Source organism: Syngnathoides biaculeatus, chromosome 10 (assembly GCF_019802595.1).
Source record: "Syngnathoides biaculeatus isolate LvHL_M chromosome 10, ASM1980259v1, whole genome shotgun sequence".
NCBI lineage: Eukaryota > Metazoa > Chordata > Actinopteri > Syngnathiformes > Syngnathidae > Syngnathoides > Syngnathoides biaculeatus.
Genome location: NC_084649.1, coordinates 20,541,574 through 20,562,854, shown reverse-complemented (window position 1 = coordinate 20,562,854; position 21,281 = coordinate 20,541,574). Strand labels below are relative to the sequence as shown.

The following is a 21,281-nucleotide window of genomic DNA, read 5'->3' as shown; positions in this document are numbered from 1 at the left end:
AGCAATAATTCAGTTTTACACCAAGGAAAACAGACAGGGATATCATTGTGGGTTAAAAAAGAAATAAACTAAACAAAGTTGGAAGCGACATTTCAAATTTATAGTTCGTAGTTGGCTTATGTATTTGTATTGTAATGTATTTTTTTTTTTGTTTGTTGACATTTTCAGTGTAAGTTTACAAAAACACAAAAATTGTTCTCAAAAATGTTCTGATGGGAATATAATCTCAACCTTTTCATGAGCCGTGTAACTTCAATGGATGACACTGATTGACCACAGTGTGTACGTCTGATGTTGCTCACAGTGGTCAAAGGGGGCGCTCACGGGCTTGGTCCGTTTGCTCAAACACGTCAAAAAATTAGAGGGAACATTGAACATGGCGGGACTGCATTTCTTCAGAAAATGCAGTCAGCAGCTCGCATGAGTTGAAGATAAACATTTCACTAGTTGTGTCTGTGGTGTGGCGCCCCCCGGGGGTGTCGTCGTCGTTGATTTTGCTGTTTTTCCCCGCTGACGTGGCTGATTCTCGACCGTCCTGCATACCAATTTGTAGGTTGAGAGATTTCAGGTCATTGCTACCCACAGTGAGTAAATACCTGACTGAAGAGTCTCTTTACGGACTGGGCCTTTGTCAAATTCTCCAGGAGATGCAAGGGTCACCGTACCCGAGCTTAAAGATATAAACAGGGGACAGAAAGCGTGTGTGTGTGGGGGGGGGGGGTGTCAGAAAAAAAGCAGAAGGGATTTCTCCAGACATAACTTACAGAGGCGTTCCAAACAACTCCACAGTGTTTATGCAACGCGGTCTAGTGAGGAGTCCGATGTATGGGAGAGACCATCGGGCAATGACAAGAAGCCAAGATTTCCAGCCATGTGGCTCGTGTGTGAAATTAAAACTTGCTAGCAATCAAGTGGAGCTTGCAGGACTAGTTTCCATTTCAAGGACCCCTGGGAAGAATGGCAAAGTCAGCCTAAAATGGTTTGAGACTTGTTGGTGGATCTACTCTACTCAGGAAAGTCTTGCTTGCTCAGGATCATGATAGACGAACAGATGCCGGAATTTGTTGCGGCTTAGACACGCCGACCAAATGTCATGGTGCGAGGTTAAAGTGGCTTTCGGAGTTGAATATTCAAGTGTCTGTCAGGTAATCAGAAAAGATGCTACTGTCCTTTTAAATAAACAAAATGGAAGCTTCTTTTGAATGCACATTTGTTCGTTCTCCCAAAAGTCTGGTAATCACGTAACTTGAACCTTGATGACTGTTTTTCTCCGGCTCGTGTGGGTGTGTGTGCTGTTTAACTTTCTGTTTCCAGCTTTTCTAACCTCGATGGTTCCGTAGGCTAACCGTCTGGCCCTTGCGCCCCACCTCGCTGTGTCCTCCCTCCCTCCTTCAGATGGACGTGGTGTACACCTTCCAGACGGGCCAGGCGGCGGTGCCCGGCGCCCTGCGCCGGCAGCCCTCCGTCGTCAGCCAGCACAATGACGCCTCCGCTGCCAAAACGCTCTCTAGCCCCACTCACTTAGGCCTTAGCGCCTCCTCCTCTCTCGGGAACTCGGCCGGGGGGTCCGCCGCCCCCGCCGCTTCCTCCTCCGCCGCCGCAGGCAGTGAGTCTGCTAACGCTATGGCTAATGCTGGACTCCTTCTTTTTCTTCTCTTTTTACCTTCCTGAACGCTGCCTGCAAGTTGTCTGCACGCCACGCTGGGTAGTCAAGACAACAGTCACCTTGTACAAAAGTTATCAGTACCCTATTTTCCGCACTATAAGGCGCACCTTTAATTTTCTCAAAAGACGACGGTGCGCCTTATAATCCGGTGCGCCTTATATATGGATCACTATTGAGCCTTTAGTGCAGCTCCATCTACTGGATGCATAACGTAACTCCAACCTCTACTTGAGCGTCTATTGTATGCGCCTTATAATACAGTGCGCCTTATATTTGACAAAAGTTTTAAAGTAGGCCATTCATTGAAGGTGCGCCTTATAACGCAGAAAATACGGTAACTAGAAATAATAGACATGGTCACAATAAACGCGTGTTCGACACGTTATACAGTGAATACTCGGTTCTCGGACGTCTCCGTTCTCAAACAAATCGGTTTTCAGATGAAAATTTCGGGAGGTTTTTTTTTTTGCTTCTGTTTTCAAACAAAAATCGGTACCTGAACGCCTGCGAGTAGAACCAGAAATAATATAACACGCGGGGCCTGGCCAGCCGACCCACGATGCGCGTTGTTATTGTGAATTCGAACGCACCGCGAAAAAACAAGGCAATAACATAAGGCGCGCAGTCTGACCAGCTGACCTATGGCACAGGTTGTTATTGTGAATTCCAACGCACCCTGAAAAAAAACGGAAATAACATAACGTGCGCGGCCCGACCAGCTGACCCACGACGCGTGTTGTTATTGTGTGCGCAGACGTGGGAAATATCGATTCGGTTTTTAAGCAAATCGGTCCTCGAAGCGCCTTTTGGAATGGATTATGGTCGAGAACCGAGTTTGTACTTTATATCCATCCAGGCATTATTTCTTCAAGGGTCGTCTTGCACAATAGAAATCAACCGAACGGCTAAAAATAATCCATAAAGTCAGAAAAGTCTGCGGGATTGACGGACACTCATCGTATGATTCGTCATCGTTACCCATGATAAGCGCACAGCCTACATTGTAATAAATGCTGTGGCCCTTCTTGACCTCCAGTGACTTGCAAAATTGAAATGAACAGGATGGTAATAATCATAAAATAATCCACAGAAATATTGAAGGCGTGCAGACAGCCTGCTGGTTCGCGAGACTGTCAGAGTGTTGTGCATGTTGTGCTGCTTTCTGCTTCTTCCTTTGCTGTCGTGCATGACTTCCTCTTCCCCGCCATCTTTGTTTTGTTGATTCTCGCTGAACGGAGAATTTTGTTTTCTCATGGTTGAGTTCTGGATTGTTTCTTGTTGGACTTGCGAGGTTGAAAGAACAGAGGAACAAGAATGTTCTCTGTGGAAAAACAAGCTTGTGTTGTGATTGTTTGCCCTCCTGCCATTTTGTAACCGTGATGCTATTGCTTTGTTGTCCTGCAGATATTTTGTCACTTTTCAAATAGGAGCATTGTTAAACATTTTAGCATCCTAGCTTCAAGTTAAAAAAAAAAAAAAATAGTTGGCATTGTTAAACTTGTTAGCTTTAAATTGAAAACGTGCCTGTAACCGTTGCACCTTGAGATACGATTGACCCGACGTAGAACTCTGGAAATCCAAGCCATCTAACAATTTCGTGGTTTGAGTTGAGCGCAAAAGTTTTCCGTGTCAATGCTGTGTGGCAGTGAACGCAACTCATGTCGCGGAAAAAATATAACAGTACTCACGGGGCATATACTCTTGATCCTCTGTGAAGAACAACTAACTTTACTGCGACTTGTACAGTGCCTTGAAAAAGTATTAGCCCCATTCTCAAGGTCTATTACTGTAATTCCCGGCCTACAAAGTGCACCCAGTTATAAGCCTGACCCAGTACATTTATAAAGGAAATACCATTTGGTACATACATAAGCCTTAGCTGTGTAAAATGCTGCAAGTGCCCACATTGAAACACGTGATATTTACAAAGAGAGACAGTACACAGAGAGTTTAACACTAGTGCCGCTGTGCTAACGCTAGCGCCGTGCTAATGCTAGCGCTGTGCTGACACTAGCGCCGCGCTAACGTTAGTCCCACCCTAATGCTAGTGCCGCACTAACAGGTCCGGTTAATAAAAAAAACGTACTGAGACACGGCTGTAACACGCTAGCGCAGCGCTAACAGGACCAGTAAAAGTCACTTCCTCGGCACATATATTCCACCGTTCTCACTCTTACCTTTTCAGCTCGAGTGCCCCCTTCCAGCCAGTAGAAAAAAATGCACAAATTAGCCGCATCACCGCATAAACCGCAGGTTGAAAGCGTGTGAAAAAAGTCACGTCTTATAGGCCGAAAATTATAGGATTATTGCATTGTTTTCACACTTCAAGATCCTCGAATCAATGTAAATATCAGACAACGATAACACAAGTAAACCTAAAATGCGTTTTTTCAAGGGTGATTTTTTTTTTTTATTATTATTTTAAAAAAGAAAAAGAACAATTCAAGGGTACCTGGCGCCGTGTGGAAAAAAGTATTGCCACCCTTTTTACATCCTGATTTAACTGTGGCTTATCACTTTTTTTATATTCACACCTGAGCCTAATTACCTACATATCCGTTCATATAAGAAATAACTTAAATATTACCTGTTTGACAAAAAGGAGTTGCCCAAAAGAGTTCAAATATCATACGGTCAAGCAGAGGTGGTGGTCTGGGGCTGCTTTTCTGCTTCAGGACCTGGACGACTTGCTGCGATTGACAAAACGATGAATTCTGACGGTGATCACAAAATCCTGAACGAGGGTTCTACCAACCGTTTGTGATCTCAAGATGAAGCACGCTTTGCTTCTGAACCATGAATACAATCAAAAACACACCAACAAGTCAACTTCTGAATGTCTTCAAAATACAAAATCAAGAATTTGTCATCGTCCAAACTTGAATCTGGATTTTTTTAGATTTAAATCAGTGCCAAGGCATGACCTTAAAAAGTTTTTTCATTCTGGAAAACCCTCCAAATGTTAAAATTGTGCAAGGACGATTGGGCCAAAATATCCCCACAGGGATGTAAAAGTCTCATCGGCAGTTCTACAAATTGCTTGATTTCACATTTTACTGCTAAGGGTGGGGCAACCAGTTCTTTGGTTTAGGGAGCCAGTACTTTTCCACACAGGAAAAATTAACAGTTTATTTACCTTTATAAATAAAATCCACCATTTAAAAACTGCATTATATTTTTACTTGTTATCTTTGGCTGATATTAAACCACTTTGGAGGAAAAAAAACATGAATTTGAGGAGGCGGCAAATATTTTTTCAAGCCTGTGTATGTGTGTTATACTGCCCCTCGGTGGCGAAGAAGCCTTCAAATGACTAAATCATGACACATTTATTCCTTCACATTTCTTTACACCAGAAGGAGCAGCACAATGCCCAATGAATTGGAGCAAAAATTGTCGTATTTACCTGAATGTATGTTTTTATTCAGTATATTATTTTCGAGTGCTCTTTTCCTTATTGAAAACGTTCTCTGCATTTTTATCCCAGGAGAAATAAACACACGCAGAAATGATGTCACGCGTTTTGTTGGCTGCCTGCTTCCCAACCATCCACCCTTTGCTTCCCATTAAGAGTAAAACAAAACAAAGAATCGTGCACAGTCTGACCTCAATCTTTTTTTCTTGTTTTTTGTTTGTTTGTTTCTTTTTTTTTTGTCATTTTTCCCCCTCCACCAAAAGATTAAGGTGGTGAATGCGTTCCGGAGCTCGTTGTACGAAGGTCTGCAGAGTCCGGAGTCGCGCAGCTCCATCCACAGCTTCATGGCCCATCCAGAGTTTGTCCCGCTGTCCGAGGAGGAAGCTCGCATCCCACCCATCGAGGAGTCGGGAGACGAGATTCAGACCCTGCCGGGAAGCTCCTCGTCCTCCTCCTCCTCCACCGCCGCCAACGCGCCGGGGGATCCCGCCACCTCGTCCGCTTAAGCTTCCTCCTCCTTCCTCATCACCGTCGCCGTCTGTTCCTTTTTCACGGTCACCCAGCGTCAGAATTCTTTTTTTTTTTTTTTTTTTGGTTTGCTTTTGTTTTTTGTTTTTTTTTCCCAGCCAAAATTTGTCATGAACAGCTTCTGTGGTTTGTTAGCAGCATGCGGCTAACGACAAAAATTCCTCATCAGCAGGTTTTTGTGAACAGGATGTTAGCTGACGGGCTAGCATGTGCTAGCATGTGGCTAATGGCAACGAGTCAGACCCTCACGCCGTGACACGTGCGGGACGCACTGTGAGGACTTCCACTTAGTTTCGAGGCAGGACACGCCCCGCTGGAACATGATTGGCTCCTGCAAAAGCTACACAGCGGTAACTAGATGACCATCCAAAATGTGTATCACATTTGTATGAAAATGACACAAAAAAAAGTTCATGGTTAGGTTTAAGTCTTGGCTTGGGGTTTTAGATGGTTTAGGAGGGGTTAAGATTAGGATGGGTTAGTGTTAGAGAGAAACATACCCTGCTAAAAAATTTCTATAGAACATTTCTAAAGAACTTTAGGACCCAAGTCCTATAGAATTTCTATAGAAACATTGTTCTGTAGAAATTATATCGAAAATCACAGAACAAGTTGTTCTGTACAAATTCAATAGAATTCCATAAATTTCCATAGAAATTCTATAGAATTTTTTTTTTAGCAGGGATAAACGTTGCCACACCGAAGCCACCAACTTCTTTTCCCGTCTGGAAGCAGTAGGACGTGTTCTACACGGATACAACAGCCAATCATAGTGCGGCGGCGTGTGTCCTGTGGGAATCCTAATTACGTGTCTAGAGCGCATCCCGCTAGCTTCTTGTTAGCGGCTTGTGGCTAACAAAAAATTACAAAAAAACAAGATAAACATGCCGTATTTCCATTTTTTTTTTTTTTTGGGGGCCAGAATTCCATGTAAACATCTTTATATCAGAGTTAGTAGCTTGTGGCTGAAAACAAAGAATATAAGTTGTTAGCATTGGGCTAGCAACAATAAGTCAAATACTTTTTTCCCCCCCCTGTTAAAATTCCTCACCAGCTGGTTTTTAACATTAGCAGGATGTTGGAATGTGGGTAAGAACAAGTTATTGTATTCCTCATGATTCCGCACCAAGTAGAGAGGAATTCCTTATTGCGGGGTTAGCTAAAAATAAGTCAACCACTCATGCCGCGACACACGTGCTGGACTAGTGCCATTAGCGTCTTGTTAACAGCATGTGGCTAGCAACCAACACAAAGTCAAACTTTAATTTTTTTTCCCCAACGGAAATTCCACAGAAGCCGCTTTGTGCATTAGAGGGTTGTTAGCAAGTGGCTAGCAACAACAAAAACAACAAGTTGTTGGCATGTGGCTCGCGGCAACTTCTGCCAATATTTTTTTTTATTTTTTAGCAGCGAATATTTCCTGTGAGCAGCTTTTTAGCTTTCGCGGGTTGCTGGCATGTGGCTAAAAAAAAAACAAACAATGAAAAGTCAAAACAATCATCCTGCGAACTCGCGCACAGCAGGATTTCCGCCACCTTTCCATTAAGTGTTTTTAGCAATTAAAATTCCTTGTGTGGAGCTTCAGCTGGTTGTTAGCAGCGTGTTGGCTAAAATTAACTACAAAAAAACCAGCACTGCACTTGATCGTGACAAAAAAAGTGCAGTGATTGTGTAAATATGCTCCCGCTAACACTTTTTCATCTATTTTTAGTTCGTTTTTTTTTTTTTTTTAGAGGGCAAAAAATATATGTTTTTGTTCATCCTCTAACAAATGTTCTTTGTTGTGGGTGTCACACTACTACAGTCTTCAAAAAAAAGGGTTTTTTTCATGTTACCGTCTTTTTCTTTTGCTGTATGCATGTGTAAAAACAATGTTTACGCTGCAAATGACGACGGTGGGGGGGTCTTATTGGAAAAATGGCAGTTGGGTGGGGGTGGGGAGGGGCAGGCGTGGGGATGGGGTGGGGGGGGTTGCATGTTATGTTTCACCGATGTCGCATGCATGCCAACTACGGAATAAATATTTGGGAATTCTGTTCCAACACTCGCAGACGCATCCACTTCCTGTCTGCCAGGCTCGACTTCCTGTCATTGGAAAGCAGGAAGTAACGGTTGATGACACAACTACATTGAGTGTGCCACTATAGCCATTAAAAACGTTAGCTTACTACTTTTAAATCTTTTGCTAGTTCAAAGTCAAATACGATATAGCATGCTTGTTTAAAGTCGTCAAATGTGTTAGCGCACTAGTTTTAGATCAAATATTGTGCCAGTTATCAGTCAGACATTTTAGTATCCTAGTTTAGAATCACCTGACCATGTTAGCCCCTTAGTTTTAGTCAAACACCTTAGTGACCTTGAACCATATTGGCATGCTAGTTCTTAGGCATCAAATATGTTAGTGTGCTAGTTTAAAGTCAAACATATTAGCGACTAGCAGTGATTTAAATTCAAATATCTAAGCATGCTAGTTTAAAACCAGGCAAGGGCAACATCTCACTACATTAAACGTTATCTTGCCAGTTTTAAGTTAAATTTTTTTGTGTGAAAGTGTGCTAGTTTTTAGTCCGGCATGTTGACTCACTGGTTGTATTTTCTCAGCGGTCATTTTTTAGCGAGCTGGTGTTCACATCCATTGACTGGTATTGAAGTCAAATATCCATGTCAGCTGGGACGGTTAGCGAATTTCCAGCGAATTTAATAATTGAACTGAACGCTGACGCTTTAACATGTTAGCGATACACTAGTTTGAATCCGTCAATCTGGTGCCAGTTTAAGGTTGTCTAACCTGTTTCAAAGCATACATATTAGCGACATCCTTGTTCACAGTTAAACATCTCCATATAATACTAGTATGAAGCCATTAAAAATGATAGGACACTAGATTTAAGTTAATCACTCCAGCAACATGGTGCTACTTTAAAGTTGTATTAGCGAGATTGCGCAAGTTTGAATTTAAAGACATTAGTAACCGCATGCTAGTTTGAAGTTGCCAAACAGTTTTGAATAAAAAAAATGTAAGAAAAATTGCACTAGATTGTAGTAAATCACATTAGCCGCATCACGCTAGTTAAAATTCATCAGAAATGCAAATATGTTAGCATGGTAGTTGAATGTCAAACATGTTAGCATGCTAGCTGAATGTCAAACATGTTAGTGACAGCATGGAATTTTAATTTTTTTATGTTTGAGTATGCTAGTTTCATGTAAAATGAGCAACATTGTCATAGATTAAAGTTGAACGTGTTAGCATACTATTTTAATGTCACATTAGCAACAATGCGCTAGGTTAACTGCAAGACGGTTGGCAAATTAGTCGGTCGAACGTGAGCAACATTCCACATGTTTAAAGTTAAACATGTTCGAGAGGGCATGCTAGTGTGAAGTCAAATGTGCGGTAGTTTATGAAAAATGGTAAAGTAAAATGAAATGTTCGCATTAGTTGAGTCAAACGTTCCTATACTAGCTTAAAACAACTGTAGCGACATCACCCTAGTTCTAAATCAAACGTTACTACATCAGGCCAGTTGAAAGCAACAAAACAAGCTAGTAAGCTAATATGTGAGCGACGCTATGCTAGCTGAAAGCAAGCCGACAGCAAGTGAACGCGTCTGCGAACACGCGTCACCCATCTCTGTGTGTTGAAAGACAAACGTCTTGTGTCGTCATTTGTTTTTGTTTATTTTCCCCTCCCTGGTACATCAAACGGGGGTTGGACACAAACTCAAATCGGCTGTGGCGAGAAAAGGACTCCTGCCATATTTGTGTCTGAGGCGGCTAGCTTAGTTTTTTTTCTTTCTATGTAATACAGAGCCATATTCACTCGAGCCAGGGGGATTTCCCTTTTGGACTTTCAGCCCGAAATAAGCAAAAGACAAAAAAAAAAAACCAACCTCGTTTGTCACTGCCACCAGAGTCTCCAAGGACCTTTTACGATGTTTACAGGAAGTGATTCCCGCTCATTCCCCAGTGAGTTTTTTCCCCCACACTTCCTGCCACTTTACGGCAACGCGGGGAGTCGCTCGCTTGCGTCGTCGTCATCGCATGCGTTTCACGGCCATGTGTTGCTCATTTTTTTACGATTCTTGTGTATTTTTATATTCACGACTTTTTCATATTTTGGACAGTTTCTAATACATCAATTGATGGCCCCACCCACGACGTTTGTTTGCCACGCTCCCTCTAATGTTGATGCCGTGTGTGTGTCGCCATGGTTACCACGCACTCATACCCAAAAGTGACTTGTTTACTTCGATCGGCCGCCGTCCCGCCTCAGGAGCTGACCAGGAGACCCTTTGACCCCCACCCCCCACCCCCGTTGACGCTGACCGGTATTGCCAGCATCTTAAGGATCTTGATACATCATCGCCATGGTGGCCGCATCTCCCCAATCTAAAACAAATTTTGCAGTTGTGACAAGTGCATCTTAAACATCACCACGGTAACCACATCTAGCTGATTGTTAAGCATTGCTAAGGCTACGTTAAAATCGCCATGGCGACAGTATCTTCAGCATCACCAAATCCACATCCCCCAGATTGCAAAGCATTGCCAAGGCAATGAAAGCATCTTAACAGTCAGAACAACGGGGTTTCTGGACTCTGGAAACATCGCCATGGTGACAGCATCTCTGCCAACCTCCAAGCGACATCACCATTGCGACAGGACATTGACAGACAACAGAATCCCCTTACCAACCACCAAAAAGCATCACCGAGTGACATCTTGGAGTTTGCGAGACATCATTAACATGGCAACAGAAGCATCTTTTCACCAAATGGTATCTCCATGGCAACGAAAGCATCTTAACAGTCAGAACGACGGGGTCTCCAGACTCTCGAAACAAGGCCATGGTGACTGCATCTCTTCCAACCTCCAAGTGACATCACCATAGCGACAGGATATTGACGGACAACAAAGGCATTGCCATGGCAACAGAATCCTCTCACCGACCACCAAATAGTGACATCTTGGGGCTTGCGAAACAACATTACCATGGGAACAGAAGCATCTTTTCACCAAATGGCATCTCCATGGCAACGAAAGCATCTTAACAGTCAGAACAACAGGGTCTCCAGACTCTCGAAACATCACCATAGTAACCACATCTCTGCAACCTCCAAGCGACATCACTATAGCGACAGGATATTGTCGAACAACAAAGGCATTGCCACGGCAACAGAATCCCCTCAGCAACCACCATATAGTGACATCTTGGGGCTTGCGAAACAACATTGCCATGGCAACAGAAGCATCTTTTCACCAAACGGCATCTCCATGGCAACGAGCATCCTTACACAGGATCACTATGGTGACACCTCGCTGATCGCCAAACAACAATCCGGCACAGCGACTGCGTCTCTCCAGTCTCGAGACGGTCGGAACCTGCGGCGGGACACCTTTTCGGCGGCCGTTTTTCCACGCACCGGGACTCCCGTGCGCGTTTTGACGTGAAAATCAGCGCGACCCATGCAGGTGGCGCCGTGTAAATAATGACTTACTTCACAATAGTAATCACCATGACCCGCCATAGCTTTAAAAAAAAAAAAAAATGCCCTGCCAAAGTCCCAATTCCTCTTTTTCCCCCCCTCCCTCTCTCCCACCCTGAACCGCCCGCCCACCCGCCTAAAGCACGCCCGCCATACCAAACAAGGGCAATTGTGATGAACTTGCTGCCTCAAAAAAATATATATATATAGATATATATAAAACAAAACCCAGACAGATGAGACTGGGGAAATTCTGTGATTGATTCATCGACAACACAGAAAAGAAATCTGCAATTCTCGGAGGGAGGGGAGAAGCTTTTTCTATGTCACAACCATATAGTTATATCTAGTATGCGTGTCTATATATATACATATACATATATATATATATATATATATGTATATATATATATATATTAGATGTAAATATATAGATACTTGCTCAGTTGATGGCAAAAAAAAAGACTTGTTTTCCGTGCTAATGATGATGATCTAATTAGGTGCGTGGTGTTATTTTTATATAAACAGCATAATCATGTGTGTGGCATGCATGACATATAATATTACCTACCCACAATTTTTCCGTGGTTTTAAAAAGCAATATGTCTGACCTGATGCGATCGGTCGCCTCGTGTTCCGTGTCCCCTCGAGCCACGACTTCCCGCCCCCACCCCCTCTAAAAAAAATCAACATGAAAAAAAAAAAGATGAGAGCAAGTGCATTTGGATCAAACTAAGTGTTAAATGTTGTGTATTGTGCATGTTTTTTTAAATACGGAATGGAACATCCCAAATGTTGACTTGTTTTCCGACCAATCAGCTGACAAACGCCCAACATTGTCATCCCGCCTCATCCGTCCGATTTGGAGGACGACCGTCTGTCGCTCGGTCGATCACGTTCCGCCGAAAAAGCGATAAATGCGCCCAAAGATGTTCCGTTGACTCACGAGACAAATCAACATTTGACAGGATGAGTCGGAGACCGGATGCTTGCTTGAAAAGTGCGAATAATCATTAAAAAAAACAACTGACAAATAGTTTTTGCTTTGGTTTTTATTGAGGGAGAAAAAGCATTACGAGATTAAAAATTTGATAGGTAAAAAAATTATGCAAATCACTTACAAAAATATTTTACTGAGAAATAAAAAGAAAAAAACACTGTGTCAGAACAGAATTACAAGATCAAAATCTAGTTAGTTTTCTTGTTGGAAAAATAATTTAGTTTAACATAAATTAGAACAAAAGTCCCAAGATTTTTTTTCAGAATTTTCTGAGAAAAAAAATCACTAAAAAAGACTTTTAAAAAATAAAAAGAAACCATGAGAATTTTTTAATATAATTTCACAATTTGGTCACTTTTCAACATTGTGAGATTAGGATTTTTATTTTTTTAATATTGATTTCTTGAGGGGAAACAAGTTCACCAAAATAAAGCTTAGTTGTAAAAACAAATGTTAATACTTTTTTTTTTTTACACAAAGAATGAACTAACAACAAATTTAAAATTTTGATAATTTGAGAATTTAATTCATAATTTTTTAAATATTGCACTCGTTAATTTTTTCACATTTTTAAAAAGTCAAATTTAGGAAATTAAAACTAGCTTTTTAGAGCGAATGAAACAGTTTTTAATTATTTTAAAATGTATTTGATAGTCACCTTTTCCCCTGAATAAAAGATAACAGGAAAATTAGAAGAAAAAAATTAGATAGTTTATGTAACATTTGAATTTCTTTCCTAGTTAAAATGTATTCTTCAAAAAAAAATGTATTTCACAAGATTAAAGTCATTGTTTTTCCAGGTTCAAAAAAAGTCATTCATTGTGAAAATAAATTGGGGGATTTTTTTCTTGAAAAAGCTCGCTCGCTATTTTGCGATTTCCTTTACAGCGTGCAAAGGAATCCGCCTGCGTACGCTACGCCTCAAGATTGCAACGCTAAACCGCCACAAAAAATGTCAACCGGGTGTTTTCCAATGAAAATGTGCGTTCTCCATCACGCTTTCTTTTCTGGGGCGGTGGGGGGGAACGGGTCATTGTTTCTATTTTTAGCATGGATCATTGTCACATCATTGCTAGCCTGTGTTGCAATGTTAGCATGCTAACACCGTTCATGGACGCACCTTGTACTTTGATATTCTTTCTGTTTCTGCGTAATGTAAAAAAGTATTTTTTTTACCCAACGAAATTTCTTAGTTGACATTGGATCATCCGTTGCTAGTTTGCTAATTTAAGTAGTTCTGAACGTGACCGCTGAACTTGTTGACAAAGGTTCTCGCGGGTCAGTGTTAGCCCGTCGGATGTGACTAGCGTTGCTAAATTAGCATGCTACAGGGAACTTGAAGACAAAACAATCAGGGCACATGTGGTCCAAAGCTGAATGCCCCCAAATTCAAAAGGCGAACAAATCAAAATCGTGGCTTGAAAATCAAACTCCCTGATTGTTAAATGGACAAAATCCCCCCCCCCCCAAAAAAAAAAAAATGTTTTAATCCCACAAAGGTCAAACACCCCCAGAGGTTAAACTCTGATCAATTGCCCCAAAATTCAAACACCTCAAAACACAAACAACCCAAAACTAAAATGCCAAAATGTGAAACGCCCCAAGTTTCAATCACCCCAAAAGTCAACCAACTCAAAAATTGCAAACATTTAAATCCCTCAAAGGTCAAACACCCCCAAAGGTTAAATGCCCCAAATTTCAATCACCCCAAAAGTCAACCAACTCAAAAATTGCAAACATTTAAATCCCTCAAAGGTCAAACACCCCCAAAAGTTAAACTCTCCAATGGTTCAAAGGTCAGATACCCCTAAAGTCAACCAGCTCAAGTTAAACACCCCCAAAGTCAAAAGCCTCAGAAGTCAAACACCCCCAAAAGTCAATCATCCGCGGGGTTAATTGCCCCAAAAGCTAAATATTCCAGAGGTCAAACACCTCAATTCCCAACTGTCCCAAAGGTCAAATGCCCCTAAAGTCAAATTCCCAATTCAATAAAGTCCAAATTCGTTTATGTACTGTAGAAGGGCAAAAAGCGCGAAAGACGTTAGCTCGCCGGTTTTTGCTTCGATGGCGCGAACAGCAAAATGTTTTGCTTGCTCGTTTTGATTTGGCTTACAAAACGGTGTGACGTCACCGAGAAAATGTCCTTATTTGATGGTCTCACTTCCCGTTGGCGGTCTCACTTCCTGTGTCCCCGTTTGAGCACTTCCTATTTGCTTTAATCTATGCAACGTGACCCCGTCCTGCCCCGCCACTACACACACACACACACACACGCCGCAACGCAAGTACTCGCGCACAAACATTCGCTCACTGTACACGCATACACGCACATAAACACATTTGTTCGCTCACATGCACGCACACTCACTGAAACACACTCAAACACGCACGGACGTTTACACGTGTACGCACACACATCCAGTCATACACACCTAAATACGTCACAGTAGTCGCTTATTCACACGCACACGATACTCGCCCGCACATCAACACACACGCAGGTTTTATTTGCTGTGTTGTACTCTGATGATGTCAACAGCTGGCTTTCTTTCTATTTCTGATGTCGTTGTCGTGTTGTTTGGACAAAAAGATGATCAAGCGACGTATGCGTCTATGTATGATATATAAATATCTATAAATAGAAATATATATATATATATATATACACACACAAAATAAAGCCATTGGAATTTGAAATGTCCGCATCCGTTGATTCATTTGTTTCCAATCGGCACACTGAACGCGTCGCACGTACACGCGCGTGAATACACGATCACGCACACACAACCGACACGCGCTCACAGACGCGCAAATACACGCCCGCGAGCACGTGCATTCATAAACATTCGTGCACGCGCAAGCACGCAGGCAAACGCACGATAAGGCGCAACAGATACACACACGAGTGCACACACATGAAACTTGAAAATACATAAACAGAAGAACATGTACAATACAAACACACACTCAAACACGCGTGGACACGCACACAAACACACATGTAGAAGCACACTTAAACAGCCACACACAAACACCAAAACGTTACACTGTCACACAGTGTTTAAAACTTGGCGCTCTTCGACAGCAATTATTGAAAATATTAAAAATGGTTTTGTGCTGCTATCGTGTGGCCATCCGCCAGTATGACTGCATCAATAAACATAAACTTTTTTTTTTTTTTTTTTTTTTCAAATGACCGTCTGAGCTAATGACGAATGGAGCGAACAAAAGGAGACCGTGTCCGTTTTCCGAGCCGCTCATCCTCACAAGGATGCCGGAGCCTATCGCCAGTCAGTCGCAGGGCACATGGAGACACGATCAACTGACCGGGAATCGATCCCACGCTGCCCTCACCGAAGTCAGGCGTGTGTACCGCTACATCATCAGTGACCGAGCAAAACGAGACAAACGGTTGAACACCTTTGAGGCCGTTCACTTTTTCTACCAACCGCTGACGAACCCCAATTCTAATCACATGATGGTATAAAACCTAAATCAAAACTATACAATGATTTGATAAACCTTTTCACACTACAAATATTTGAGTTTCAATTTTGCAACGTGCAGACGTTGTCGTAACACATGCACGAAGGGACGTCCTTGTAAGATGTTGCTTGGATGGCAGCATGTGTTGCTCCAAAACCTGTGCGTACACTTCAGCATGAATGTTGCCGTATCGGAGGCACGAACACACGCCTGTGACATCACAGACGCTGGCTTTGGAACTTTGCGCTGAGAACAATCTGGATGGGTCTTGTCTTTGGCCTTGAAATGTCCACCCATCCATCCGTTTTCTTAGCCGCTTATCCTCACAAGGGTCACAGGGAGTGCTGGAGCCTATCCCAGCTGTTAACGGGCAGGAGACGGGGTACAGCCTGAACTGGTTGCCAGCCAATCGCAGGGCACATCGAGACAAACAGTAACACTCACAATCACACCTAGGGACAATTTAGGGTGTCCAATTAATGTTGCATGTTTTTGGGATGTGGCAGGAAACCGGAGTGCCCACCCGGAGAAATTGAATTGAATTGATTGGATTGAACCCGTGACTTCAGAACTGTGAGGCCAACACTTTACCAGCTGATCCACCGTGCCACCCCCCATGATATCTTTAAAAAACAAAAATTTTGAAACCTGGACTCGTCAGACCACGGCACAATTTCCACTTTGCACCTGCAATCCACCTCAGATGAGCTCGAGCCCAAAGAAGCCGGCCTGCGGAGTTTCTGCCCGTTGTTGCTTTATGGCTGTCGTTTTCCATGGTAGAGTTTTATCTTGCATTAGTCGATCCCAACGATAGTTTTATAAAGTGTTGCTCAGCCCTCTGGGGTCAGAGGTCACAGGCATTTCTTTCAGCCTTGCTGCTCACGTCCGGGGTCGTCACAGCGCGTCATCTCAAAATCCCCAAATTCCTTATCATTATATGTTGAAAAATGCCCGATGACAGAGTGCGATAGGCTCCGGGACTCCCGTGACCCTCGTGAGGATAAGTGGCTCGGAAAATACATGGATGGGCTGATGGTTGAACGGCTCGGGGCAGCCCACCCGCAGTCGCAAAATCTTGCGCGTTTGCCCTCGTCGTCGTGTTGTCATCACCCGTGGGAGTCAAACCTGAGACCCGCGGTCGCGGGCCACATGTATTATCCGCTTATTCACGGCCGCCTCCGCACCTCATTGACGCGGGCGCTCGCTCGCTCGCTCGTCGACGGAACATTTTTAGCCCTTGTGTCAGATGTCTTGTTCTTGGCTCCCTTTCACTTCCCAACCCCAAAATGGCTTCTCGCGCTCCGAAAACCGAGCGGGCCCAAAATGGCTTCCGCGTTCCCGGAGGACAGAAACCGCCTCCGGCCTGGGCGCCCGGTCGTCAGGGCGACCGGGCGCCCAGGCCTCATTAGTCGCCGGCCATCTCCAGGCGACAAACGCGTCCGGGCTGGGTGACTGGCTCGGTTACGTGCCCGGGAATTAGTCACATCCCGTGCCCGGATTAAAGCAGAGCGAGGACAAAAGAATGCGAGCTTATCCCCCTTTTCATATCTGGCGACACACAAACATTAACGCTCGTGTTGTGTGTGCGCGCGGGCGTTACACTTGCGTTATAAAAGCTTCCGAGGTCGGCGATCGACTCGTCGTCCTTTTGCCGTTTTTCATCCGAGGAGCTGCACTCACCTCGCGCGCCGTCACGTGAGTACGCCTTCGCCACTTCATATGCAGAAAGAAAACTACAATCCAACTTTATAATAGTAGATGGAAAAGTATTTTTTTTTCTTTCCTCCAGTAAAAATGTTTTTTTAAAAAGATGAAAAAAACTATTTGAACTTGGGAAGCATAGAAATTAATTAATTAGAACTTAAAAATCTTCCTCTTTTTTTTTTTTTACAGTTGAGATCAGCATTAGTTTTTGCTGCATTTTGTGATATTGCATATTTCCATTACACTGCAATAACTTCAACATAGAGTGCGAAAACAATTTGAGAAAGTAGCGCAATTTTTTAAAATTGTTCTTGGTTTTGGTGGTTTGCCGATTATCAAACGATTTTATTTCTGCGCTGACAAGTCAGCAACTTTTAAATTTAGATTAAATTAAATTAAATTAGAAATGTTATTTATTTATGTATATATATATATATCTATATAAAATCTGTATTTATTTATTTATAACTTTTATTTATTATTTATAAATTAGATTTATATATTTTATAAATAAAATGTTTTTTAAGATTTTTTTTTAAATGATAAAAAAAATTTCCTTACAAATTCTTGTTTTTCTCATTTGTCTATTGTCAAATTATTCATTTGCTCAAATAATGCAGATGTAATGCAAAAAAAGATTTGCAATTTTCACGTTTTTTTTTAAATTGTTATTTCCATTTTTGTCTTAGGGTTAGCGTTGAATAATCAAAATTCATTTGCCATGAGTCAGGAATAACTCTTAAAAAAACTTGTGTTGAACTTTTGTCATTTTTACTGAAATGGTTTTGGGTTTGTCCATTATATATTTTTTTCATTTGCAATAACTCGAAAATAATGTGAAAAGAGTTTGAAAATAACTATTGTTTATCAACACTTTTTATTTCCTCTACAATGACTCAGACATCAAAATGTTTTGTTCTTTTCTTAATTTTTTTTCATTTTTTTATCAGTGAATCAAGTTTTTTATTTGATTAAATTTAAATTACATTAGTTTTATTTCTTTATATATTTGTATTTATTTATCTGTTTATTTATTCATAACATTTATGTGTTATTATTTGTATATTATATTTATATTGATTTTATATATATATATATGATAAAATGTTTTTCAAGATTTTTTTCAAATGATCAAAAATTTCCTTAAATATTCTTCTTTTTCTCATTTGTCTATTGTCAAATTATTATTTTGCTCAAATAATTCAGACCTAATGCAAAAAAAAAAAGAGTATTGCAATTTTCATGTTTTTTTTATTTTTATTTCCATTTTTGTCTGGTGTTGAATAATCAAAATTCGTTTGCCATGATTCATAAATAACGTTTAAAAAAATAAGTGTTCAACTTTTGTCATTTTTACTGAAATGATTTTGTTTTTGTTTATTAGACTTTTTTTATTTGCAATAACTCAAAAATAATGTGAAAAAAGTTTGAAAATAATTGTCTATCAATATATATAATATCAATATTTTAATTTCCTCTCCAATGAGTCAGACACCAAAATGTTTTATTTTTTCTTGATTTTTTTTTTCGTGGTTATCAGCTAATCCAGTTTTTTTAATTTAATTTAATTACATTAGTTTTATTTCTTTATACATTTTATATATTTGTATTTATTTATTTATCTATTTCTCAGTAACATTTATTTATTATTATTTGTACATTATATTTATCTAGAATATATATATATATATATATAATATGTTTTTCAAGATATTTTGAAAATGATAAAAAATCCCCTTAAATATTGTTGTTTTTCCTCATTCATCTATTGTCAAATTATTATTTTGCTCAAATAATTCAGACCTAATCCAAAAAAAAGAGAATTTCCATTTCCATTTTTGTCTTGCGTTGAATAATTGAAATTCATTTGCTGTGAGTCAGGAATAACGTTTAAAAATAACCGTGTTGAACTTTTGTCATTTTTACCGAAATATTTTTGGTTTTGTTGATTAGATTTTTTTCTCATTTTGCAATCACTCAAAAATAATGTGGGGAAAAAAGTTTCAAAATAATTTTTGTCAATGAATGTTTTTTTTATTTCCTCCCCAATGAGTTAGACATCAAAATGTTTTTTTTCCTTTTTTTTTAATTTTAATTTTATTTTGATTATTTTTTTTTTTTTTATCAGCGAATCCAGTTTTCGTTCCCAACCAACTGAAGTTTGTCTTGGGCCGTCGGAAGATGCCGATGTGTCACGACTACGTTCCGTGGCTGGTGGTCTTCATGCTGGCGGCGGTCCTCCCCACGGGACTCTGCGACCAGGACCAGAGGTGACGGCGCCGCGCAACGCACAGACCCCGCCCTCGGATGCAAAAACCCGATCGCCGCTTTAGAGCGCCTCGTCGTCAGCCGTTGGCGCGCGCACGTCTCGCGAAGGGGAGACAAAATTCCCGAGTGCGGACCAGGTTTTGCGCTAGCGCGCTCGCTTTTAGAGCGCCTCGTTGTTGCGGTGTCGAAAAGCCCTGCGACGACTCGCTGCAATTTATTTTGTTTGATTGTAGCAATTTGTCAAATTTTTTCCAGACTCGAAATCGCCTTTGACGTTATTTACATTATTGTTACATTAAATATCTTTGACATGCGGCGCTTTGTTTTTCTTGCGCCGGCAGTCGTCGCGCAGTCGCCGAGCACCAGCTGATGCACGACCGCGGCCACAACATCCAGAGCCTCAAGCGCCTCATCTGGCTGTCCGGGGCCATGGAGGGTCTGCACACCGCCCAGACCCGCTCGGCGGTCTGGGGCCCGGGACCCCGCAAGGGCCCCGGCCCGGAGCTGAACCTCGACGCGGCTCTGGAACCCGCCGTCGCCGTCGACGACTACCGGCCCGCTCTGGTGCGCAACCTCCTCAGAGACTTCTTCAACAGTCCTTACGGGACGCACGTGGCCGAGCGAGAGCCCTAAAGCCATTAGTCCGGTGGCTAGCAAATGTCGACACACCCCTGTTTGAATGCCAGGTTTTTGTGACGTAGCAAAAAATGAGACCAAGAGAAGATCCACTGTTAATGACTCACATTCTGTAAAGCTCAATTGGGGCAGTTTTAGTGATATTGAATGTGGTTGCAAAAGTGTGCACACCCTCTTGAAACTGAGGATGTGGTGGCCGCGTTTGAAGTGAAGCAACCACATTCAAACCTTGACGTCAAATGCGGGTCATCACACATTTGCCAGCCTTTAATGTGCCACAAATGAAAGCAAATTTGACACAATTTCCTTTCGCAAAAACCTGGCATGTACAACGGAACACGTTTCAAGCATGCGCACTAAGTTCGGCCTCGTTAATTGTCCGCATTGCGGTTTTTCCTCAACTCTTTTCAAATAAAAGAATTTCAATAAATGACATAAATATGTATTGAACCACAGTATAATTTTTGAAAACCAACACTTCTCAAACGTTCAATGTGAGTGTGTTGTGCTTCAAAGTGAAATACAAGTGGAGGATATTTGAATTGAATTGCACTTGTTTTCTTTTAGTTGGCATTTTATTCATTTAACGGTGTGAAAACAATTTCAGCTTTCCTCATCTTTTGTTCACGCCTAAAAAAGCTTTAGGAGCTTTTAGCAAACAGCGATTGTCAACGCAAATATTTCTCTGTGTAAATATATGTATATGTATGCATGTCGTGTACTTTTGGGGTTCGGAATTTGGCTGCATGTGAATTCTGTCAACAAGACCTTCCTTCCAAAGCGAAAATCTCCCCAGATTTGTCTTCTGTACTCACGTTCACCTCACAGACACACGCACAAAAAAAATGTCACCGACATGCGAGAATCATCAAGATTATTATGCAAATGTATGCCTTAATAGCAACAACAACAACAACAAAAAGTGAGTCTCACAGCCGAAGGTCGCAGTTGCGATTTCAGGCTCTGACGGCGCCATCAAGCTGGTTTCGCTTCTGTGCACTTGTCTTATTTTCGGGAAGAAGAAAAAAGAACCGTAAAGCGGAAACACGTTGGCTCAGCTGGAAAGCGTTGGCCTCACAGGTCTGAGGT

At 41.6% G+C, this 21,281-nt stretch overlaps 2 protein-coding genes across 6 annotated transcripts in view; both read left to right on the top strand.

Moving 5' to 3' along the window:
• LOC133508137 (plasma membrane calcium-transporting ATPase 1-like) overlaps nucleotides 1–7,299 on the top strand; it is a 95,187-nt gene extending 87,888 nt beyond the window's left edge. For 3 of the 5 annotated variants that reach the window (XM_061833926.1, XM_061833925.1, XM_061833927.1), the window contains one exon: nucleotides 1,396–1,674. In XM_061833926.1, coding sequence (XP_061689910.1) covers nucleotides 1,396–1,671 — 276 coding nt within the window. In that variant the 3' untranslated portion in view covers nucleotides 1,672–1,674. Of the gene's footprint in view, nucleotides 1–1,395; nucleotides 1,675–5,344 lie in introns of those variants that run through there. The other 2 variants (XM_061833929.1, XM_061833928.1) reach the window with 2 other exon arrangements.
• pth4 (parathyroid hormone 4) lies at nucleotides 5,822–20,912 on the top strand. Its single transcript, XM_061833930.1, has 3 exons — nucleotides 5,822–5,959; nucleotides 19,417–19,558; nucleotides 19,898–20,912. Exons 2-3 carry the CDS (start codon nucleotides 19,470–19,472, stop codon nucleotides 20,187–20,189), a joined length of 381 nt encoding a protein of 126 aa, XP_061689914.1. The 5' UTR covers nucleotides 5,822–5,959; nucleotides 19,417–19,469; the 3' UTR covers nucleotides 20,190–20,912.
• Nucleotides 20,913–21,281: the final 369 nt, after the last annotated feature.